The 9,049-nt window shown below is 41.4% G+C and overlaps 1 protein-coding gene across 1 annotated transcript; it reads right to left on the minus strand.

Annotated features, from left to right (window-relative positions):
- Positions 1 to 307: 307 nt before the first annotated feature.
- Positions 308 to 1,243, minus strand: OR4D2 (olfactory receptor family 4 subfamily D member 2; the record flags this gene model as incomplete). The annotated part of the gene is made up of 1 exon (XM_081271749.1): positions 308 to 1,243. The coding sequence occupies one exon, from the start codon at positions 1,241 to 1,243 to the stop codon at positions 308 to 310; it is 936 nt and encodes a 311-aa protein (XP_081127875.1).
- Between the last annotated feature and the right edge of the window lie 7,806 nt (positions 1,244 to 9,049).

Genomic DNA, 9,049 nt, shown 5'->3' on the forward strand with positions numbered 1-9,049 from the left:
CTGCCATCATAAAAAGAAACTTCAATCAGGAAAGGGCCAAAGGAAAGTGTCTTTTCCAGGGACACTCCAACATTTCTCATTGTTTCAAGAGCACAAACCACAAAGAGAAAGCATCCTTTTTTCCTAAAAAAACTGAATAAGTTGTTCAGTGTCAAAGTCCATAGACACACACACACACACACACACACACACACACACACCACTAAAAGGATGATTCTCCCAACACAGGCTATGAGTTGAGCAGATATAGTGTCTCTCTCTCCATTTTACAAAGGGAACAGGTCAAAGAGAAGTGATTGACCCACAGTCACACCTTTTTACAAACCAGCCAGTGCATCCCTAATCTCTTCACTGCTGCCTGCATCTCCTGGTTCCTCAGGGTGTAGATCACAGGGTTGAGCATGGGAGTCATGACGGTGTGGCTGATGGACACAGCCTTGTCCATGGGGAAGGGGGTGAAGGGCCGGGCATAGAGGTAAATGCTCGGAATGAAAATCATAGACACCACGATGATGTGGGTGGTGCAGGTGGAAGCTGCCCTCCTTCTCGCCTGCCCTGGGTGGGACCTCAGCATCACCAGGATGACCAAGTAGGAGGTCAGAAGGATAAAGAACCAGATGACATCCAGCATCCCACTGTTGGAGATCATGAGGAATTCCAAGAGGGAAGTGTCGGTGCAGGCCAGTCTCAAGACCTGGGGAACATCACAGTAGAAGTTATCCAGGATGTTGGGGCCACAGAAGGGCAGGGGGAGCATCAGGGACAACTGGATAATGGAATGGAGGAAGCCTCCTATCCAGGCTGCCCCCACCAGTCCCACGCAGAGCTGAGCGTTCATGATGGTGACATAGTGGAGAGGCCGGGAGATGGCCACGAGACGGTCATAGGCCATCACTGAGAGGAAGAAGACCATGGCACCTCCCAGAAAGTGGAAGAAGAAGATTTGAGCCATGCACCCCTGGAAGGAGATGGTCTTCTTCTCAGAGAGGAAGTCCACCAGCATCTTGGGGGCAGTGACTGAGGAGAAGCAGAGGTCTATGACAGCCAGATTTCGGAGCAGGAAGTACATGGGTGTGTGGAGCTTGGAGTCTGAGGTCACTGTGACAACGATGAGGAGGTTTCCCACAACGGTAGTGACGTACACAAATAGGAACAGCAGAAACAGGAGAGGCTGAAGCTCCTGAGTCTCTGAGAGCCCCAGGAAGATAAAATCTGACACCCAGGTGAGGTTCTGTGGTTCCATGGTGTCTTCTCCATACACCTAAAGAAAATGAAACCCAGACATAGATGTTCAAAGTCACTACTTGCCCTGTGAATGCTCAGGGGACTCAGACGAAGTCGTTGGGGTCCATCTGATGGGCATTCTCATATGCAGACCATGATACCTGGTGCTGCTCTGTCCCTGAAGGGTTCACACGTGGGTGCTGGAATACAGATTCCTGAGATATCCTAGAGTCATCCAGAATTATGCATAACTTGCCTTTCAAAGATGGAAATAGTCATAGGAAAACACTTGGAGTAAGGCAGATCTGGAGTCCGGTTCGGGTCTTCCATTTCCTTGAGATCAGACTGAGCATCTTACCTGTTCTATCAGGATCTGAGCTTGCACATCTATAAGGTGGGAACAAAAAGGCTTTCTTTATAGAATCTTCTGTGGGCTAACATGGAAGGACACATATAAAGTCTCTAGAATGATGCCTGGCACAATAAGCAGTAATTCCTCTCCTCTGCTAAGACTCCTAGTTTGAAGCCATCCCTCCTTCCAGTCTCTAAGATTTGGACACAACATTTAACACATGAAAATGTTAAGAGCTGGGGCTGGGATTGTGGCTTAAGAGGTAGAGCACTCACCTAGCACGTGTGAGGCACTGGGTTTGATCCTCAGCACCATATCAAAATAAAGTAAAGATATTGTGTCCACCTATAACTAAAAAATAAACATTTTACAAAAATGTTTAGAGCTTTCACACGCCTGCTTTTCCTCCACAGTTCAACCATAAGGTCCTAGAGACTGGGGTCTTAATTTCACAATTTATTTGTACCCTTATGTGTCCATTCTTGTCATAGTCAGTACTCAATGAGAATATGATGAATAATTATAGGACGTCCAAGTCCTTGTGGAGGAACCTCTGAACCCAGCTGAATTCCCGGGTTACCCAGTTTCTTCCCAGTCCCCAACATAGGTATGGCTTACTTTGTAAGGTTCCACAGGACATTGTGGAGGCAAAGAGAGAGATGGGGGAGAGAATTCACTGCATTAAGAAACAGATGATGGATATTGCCTGAAGGTGACTGAGTTCTTCTGAAAGGACAGCAACTTTAGAAGATTTACTGAATCTAAGGGTAGAACAAAAAGGAAGAAGTTGAATGAAGGGAAATGGGAATAGATGCAGTAAAGGAGATTAAAGGGTGGAAATGGAGTGATATAGGACAGGCAAAGGGTGGGGAAGGGGAAATACTGGCGCTGGGGAGAGAATGGGCCCATTTGGAGAAGCACATGGAGGGGAAGAGACATTGACAGAGTATGGAGTAAGTGGTCTCCCACCCCGTGTCCTGTCTCAGTCTCCCCCACCCTCTCTCCCCTGGACCATCACAATCTAGTTTCTCCTGGAGGTAATTCTCTTCTCATCCTTCACTTCCATATGCTCCCTTCCATTCCAGTTCTCCTTTTACACAGCTGCCCAGGAGATGTTTCAGTGCAGGTTGGACCATGCTCCTTTCTTGTTATAATCTTTAATGATTATTTTGTGCTCACAGCTTAAAACTCAAACTCTTTGAGTTACCTCAAATGCTTTACGGATAGAACCAGGGGAGAAAAACATACATTAACATGTGCGTGCAACTCCATCTCAGAATTCCATAAGAAGTAATAAAATATTCCCTCCATATACCTTTCGAATCAGTATTCCTTGTCACCAATTACTGCTTAAGGAATTCATATTTTCTACATATACCATCTATTTAGTTATTACCATATCTTTGGTAATAATTCCTGTTCCTTTAAATACCTTTTGCTGTCTTTTCAACCTAAAAGCCCTCAGATATCACCTTCTTCTCTTTGACTCCTTCCCCCATACAGAATTAATTATTCCTTTCTCTGAATTCCAATAATATTTTTCAAGTACCTCTATTTTAGCACTTACCATTTTTTCCTGTTGTCTGTCTTAATTACATTAGAAATTCAATAACATAGTAGGTTCAACAACTCTCACTTAGTAATTCCTTAAAAAATTTACCAACGTAATGTATTAGCATTTAATTATGTGACAAAAAAAATTATGGCTAGGTGGAGAATTTCATAGTTGATTTTCTTCATCTCTTTTTGTCCATTGATCTTTGCATCTTCCCTTAAAATCACAGGGCCAATTCTATTTTGGGTTGTTTTTGTGGTAAGCTGAAGCATCTGTTTTTAACAACATATTCTACCTGTTGTACTTCCTGGCTCTCTCCTGACACATTAGACTCACTCACATCAAGTCTATATCACTTGTTTCTTACTCCTGGCCTCCAGCAGATGTTGCAGGTGAGCAAACTCTGTCCTCGCACCTTCCTTCAGCCCAGAATGGGACTTTTGTGGTCTTACATCTTCTTGGAGATCTTTGCTGTAGCTGCAGCTTCCCAGCCCTGTCCATTCCTCATGTGTACGCTCAACCATGGGGCCCTAGAGGAAGTGGTAATAACCTTGGGAAAAACTATTGGACAGGGCTCAGGAATCAGAGCTGGGCTAATTACCACTGGGACCAAGGGAGAAATGGGAGTTGTTAAAAAGTTTCTATACGTCTCAAAACATATACTCTTTGAGAGGTCTTCCTTAGGGACCCAGAGTACCAAGAACATTGGAAATTTTAGAGATTTTGGGAATGTGGAGTTTGCAGGAAAACATCCAGAAGGATGAGGCCATCTTCCAAAGAAATGGATTCTCTAGTAGTTTTAGAAGAAACTATTTCTTAAATCATTGATTCTTACTCTTGAAAGAATCACCTGAAGGTTTGTTAAAAGACTGGCATGCCCAGCCCAGACTTTCTCATTTAGCAAGTCAGTGGTAAGGCTAAGAATCTTACTAACCCAAGGCATTTGTAACGAGTTTTCTCTAAGTACTGGTGCATCTGTTCCAGGGACTGGACATTGAGAACCTCTAACTTGCTCATCCGCATGATGGACAGTTCTCCCATGGCTTTGTCAAGCTAAATGGTTTGATTTTCCTTTCTTCTCTTTCTTCTTCTTTTAAACTGAAGTGATCTTAGGCAGTCATAGGTAGGAAATTATTTGTACACTACAACAGAAACTTAATACCCCATAAACCACGTTCTTCTTTTTGCCAACAGACCACCACAGTTAATTCACCACTCATATCCAATTCTATTTGCACCAGCAATAAGGTGCTTGCATTCTTCACATGTTAATTATTACCCTCGTTAATATAGTAGTTGGTACAGGAAACCCATAGATGCTCTCATTATGAGGAATTGATTAAAAAAACTCAATTTAATTAGAATTATAAACTTGATGTGATGTAAAAATGGTGTAACTTCTTAAGTAGAGTTCTCTTCTGGGTGAGGAAATGAAGATTCCACCTCTAAATGAAACGAATGAGAGCATCATATTGTGAGGAAGAGCATGCTGAATGGAAGGTGCCAATGTGGATATCTTGGAAAAATAACAGTGTGGCACAAACCAGATTTTTAATTTCCAAGAATTTTTTTCTCATTCCCTGATTATACCTTTATGAAATGCAATCTTATTTCGTGAATCTTGTTTTGTTAAAGCTTTTTCAAAGTGTCCCTTTCTCTGTCTTGATTATATTCATGTTAATCACCTGGTTGTGATATGATACTATAGTTTTGCAAGATATATCTGTCTCAGCCTGTTTGGACTGCTAGAAATTTATCTCTCATGGTTCTGGAACCTGGGATATCTGAAATCAAGGCACTGACATATCAGGCATCTTATGAAGGTTCTGGCTTACAGAGCTGACTTCTCCTTGTGTCCTCATGTAGTGGAAAGAAGAGGGAATTCTCCAGGGTCTCTCTTATAAGGGCACTAATCCCATTCATGAGGGCTCCACCCTCGTCTTAATCACCAACCAGGATACCATTACGTGGGCTATTAATGTTTCAACTTGTGGATTTGGTGGGGCACAGACATTCAGCTAATAGTAGTTACCATCAGAGGAAACTGGATCAAGGGAACATGAGAGCTCTGTTATTTCTTACAATTTCAGGTGAATCTACAATTACTTTTAAATGAAAGTTAATTAAAATCTTTTTTTAAAGTTTTCTTCTTTTACTTATATTATTTTTGTTTTCTTATAGTTCATTTTTTTCAGTTTCTTGGGCTTTTAAATTTTGTTTTACTGTCTATCTTTTAAGTTTATGTTAATGTCTATCTTATATCTTTTATATTGTTATTCATCCGTCTGACAGTCTCTGGCTAACATTTAAAATTAAACCTGAAAATGCTGACTGGAAGCACTGCATGCATGATCAGGGTTGAGAACCTGTAGGTCTCACAAAGGCTGATCAGGTCTGTTGTTTTTCCAAAAGATCTCTGAATGCCAATTTGGAAAGATGCCCTGGAACTGTTTAGTAATCTCTAAATAGAATCTTCTGGTTTTTCTGTAAGGGCTCAGATATTGGACTTCTGCATTAGGGTTGATGGAGAGAACTAGGAGTGGGGTTTCCTTTTGCCTGCATAAGCACCTCCCAGCCCCTGAGCCCACTAATCTTATTCATGTTATTTGTTGGCTTCACTAGGCTTTTGATTTTATGACCCTTCTACATGACAGAATTTTCTCATTGTCAAGATTTTCTCTTACAGCCCATTGTATCTCTTCCTGCTGCCAAAGGCTTAAAACTACCTGACAGACTCTATTGTTTGCCATTCCCAATGCTTTATTTCTTTTTCATCCTGGCTAAAATAATCAGATATTCACCTTTGTATTCCCCTGTTGAGAACCACAGCCTAAGGGGCCCCAGCAAACTTCCAGCTGCCAGCAAAATTCCAGCAACATCTAGGGGCCCCAGCAACATCTAGCTGATTGGCTCCTCTGTGGTGATGCTCATTGGGCTGTTTCCCTGCCCTTTCAGACCACGGAGCTGCTCATTGGGGGACTTTTTTGGCTCCGCCCATGTGACTCAGCCAATCGGCCTCAAGAGCAGGAGGATTGTGGGAGGTGGAGAGAGGCTTGTGTGGGGGTGAGAGGCTTGTGGGAAGCCGGTGGTGGCAGTTGGGCTCTGAGGGTTTTTCCTGAGGAGCTGTTTTGTTTGGTGTGTGTGGTTCTAAAAATAAAGTTAGTTTCTTTTGACAAGTGGCTCCTGAATTGTGCCCAGCCAGACTGCAGCATTCCCCTTTATAGACTGGGATGACCATATGACGATGCTGGCCAACTAAGTCATGTAAGAATTCTACTGACATGGTCTAAGAAAGTTTTCTTTCCCAATAAACAGGAAAAGGTACATAAGTGCTTTCCTTCTAAATTTAATTTAATTTGAATTTTTGTGAAACTGGAGATTGAACCAAGGGCTTTGTGTAGGCTAGGTAACCATTTTACCACTGAGTTATATCCTCAGCTCTCTGAATTAATGTTAATATAAATATATGATTCCTGAGCTTTGGCATGCATATTGCCATCATGTGGGGAAAAGTAAGGAATTGTAAAACAACCCACTAGAAGCCCTAACATTTTTGAGCTACTAAATAACCAACTTGAAATTTCCTGTTGTCTAGTCATGTATTAGCATGAAATGATAACTTTCTCATTATCAAATCTGCTGTCATTTGATTATCCTGTTATTTGCAGCCCAAACATCTTATTTATCTATATTTCAAAGGATATAGCTATTGTTTTCTAAAGGAATGCACACACCCATTTCAGCTGCATCATATTGTAAGCATCACATTTTTTTTTTTAGAGAGAGAGGGAATTTTTTTTAATATTTATTTTTTAGTTTTCGGCGGACACAACATCTTTGTTTGTATGTGGTGCTGAGGATCGAACCCGGGGCCGCACGCACGCCAGGCGAGCGCGCTACCACTTGAGCCACATCCCCAGCCCCGTAAGCATCACATTTTAAGAGGGAGATGTTGCTGAACAAGAGTGAATGACCAACGACTTGACCAGGATGGTGGAGTCAGGAAACTAATACCAATGGGACAATCAAAGAAGTGCAGATATTTTATCTTGAGAACAGATCATTTGGAGGAGGTGAAAAATATCATAAGATATTTTAGTGCAAAAAAGTGAAAAACCAACTCCCACCTTCTGTCCCTGAACAGTATAGGTTGCTCCATCATGGTCCACTTTGAGAAAAAGGAAACTGAATTCAGGAAAGTCGCAACAATTTTGGGCATTTGCATGATCCCCGCCCTATGTCTGCCTTGTCCACTCACCTGCCATCTGCCACTGTGGACCTCTGGACGGCTCTGATGCTGAATGCCCTCAACTGTCCACACCCCACCCGACAGAGAAGAAGGACTTTGGTTTACTTCCCCCAGCTTCACCCCCTTTCAGCAGGAAGCTGTCTGGAGATGTCATTACCCATTTTTCCATAGAAATGGAAAATAGGAATTGACAGTGGGGAAATGTAACAGTGGTCCACTTTATGCTTTGAATATGACCCTTGCTACTCTGCCACTGCAACTTATTTTTTAAATAGATGTGTTTCTTTTTCTTCCTCTCTCCATTCTCCTCCCTAATCTCAGGGGAAACAGGATTACCTTTCTTCCCCATTCTAGGCAGAGTTACCCGTCTCTGAGCACACACCCACCACAGGATGGTGGGGATGGTACCAGAAGATCTCAGAAATGACTATCTCCCAAATTAACAAACAAATTACAACTCCAACAGAACATGTGGAAGGTAGCCTTCACATCACCTCTTTAAAAGCCCCCTGTTCCTGCTGATAGGAGAAGCACAGCATTTGGGACAGGACTCCTGTGTGTTTCTCTTTTGCTAGAAAAACAATGAACCTTCTTTTACTTTTTCTCGGAATAAAAATAAAATAAAATAAAAGGGTGAAAAGCCTGTTCCCAGGGATCACACAGCTCAAGTAAGACACAAAATCCACTTCCATTTCCCTCAGTGCTCATTTCCAAAGTTTGGCTATGAATATGGGGAAATGTATGAAATGGAAAAGGAATAGAAGTGAAGGAAGATAGTAAACTCATTTATGGCTTAGAGAGAAACCAAGAAGAGCCTAAGACTTTTATTTCTTGGATGAAATGATTGCTGGAAAGGAAATAGGAACAAAAAAAGCTTCAGTAGTATCTTCTTAACTTTGGATCAATATTTATTTGTTTGTTTGTTTTGGCTTAAACCAACACAACTTTATTATTTTTTGGTTCAGGGGATGGAGTTCAGAGCTAACAGTGGATCTCACTGGCTAAAAGCAAGGTGCCAACACAACTGTATTCTTTCTGGAAGTTATGGGACAGCCCCTTACCTTGCCATTTCCAGCTCCTGTGTTCCTGTATTTCATCTGTATTCCTCATTTCTTTTTTGTTTTGTTTGTATTCTTTTTAAATTTTAATTTGTTATATATGACAACAGGATGCATTACAATTCATATTACACATATAGAGCACAATTTTTCATATCTCTGGTTGTACACAAAGTAGCCTACCAACCAAGAAAAGACCAGGACTGGACGAATACACAGCTGAATTCTACAAGACCTTTAAAGGAGAATTAATAGCATTACTCTTCAACTTATTTCAGGAAATAGAAAAAAGAGGCAGCACTTCCAAACTCATTCTAGGAAGCCAATATCACCCTGATTCCAAAACCAGGCAAAGACACATCTAAAAAGAAAAGGAAAAAGAAAGAAAGGAAAAGAAGAGAAGAAAGAAAGAAAGAAAGAAAACTTCAGACCAATATCTCTAATGAACATAGATGAAAAAAATTCTCAATAAAATTCTGGAAAATCAAATACAAAAACATATCAAAAAGACAGTACACCACGATCAAGTGGGGTTCATTCCATGGATCAATATTATACAGAGACCTTCATGAAAGGATGCATACCCCACAGGACACAGAATAAATACACAG

This window comes from Spermophilus citellus, assembly GCF_964194105.1.
Source record: "Spermophilus citellus genome assembly, chromosome: 17".
Taxonomy (NCBI): Eukaryota; Metazoa; Chordata; class Mammalia; order Rodentia; family Sciuridae; genus Spermophilus; species Spermophilus citellus.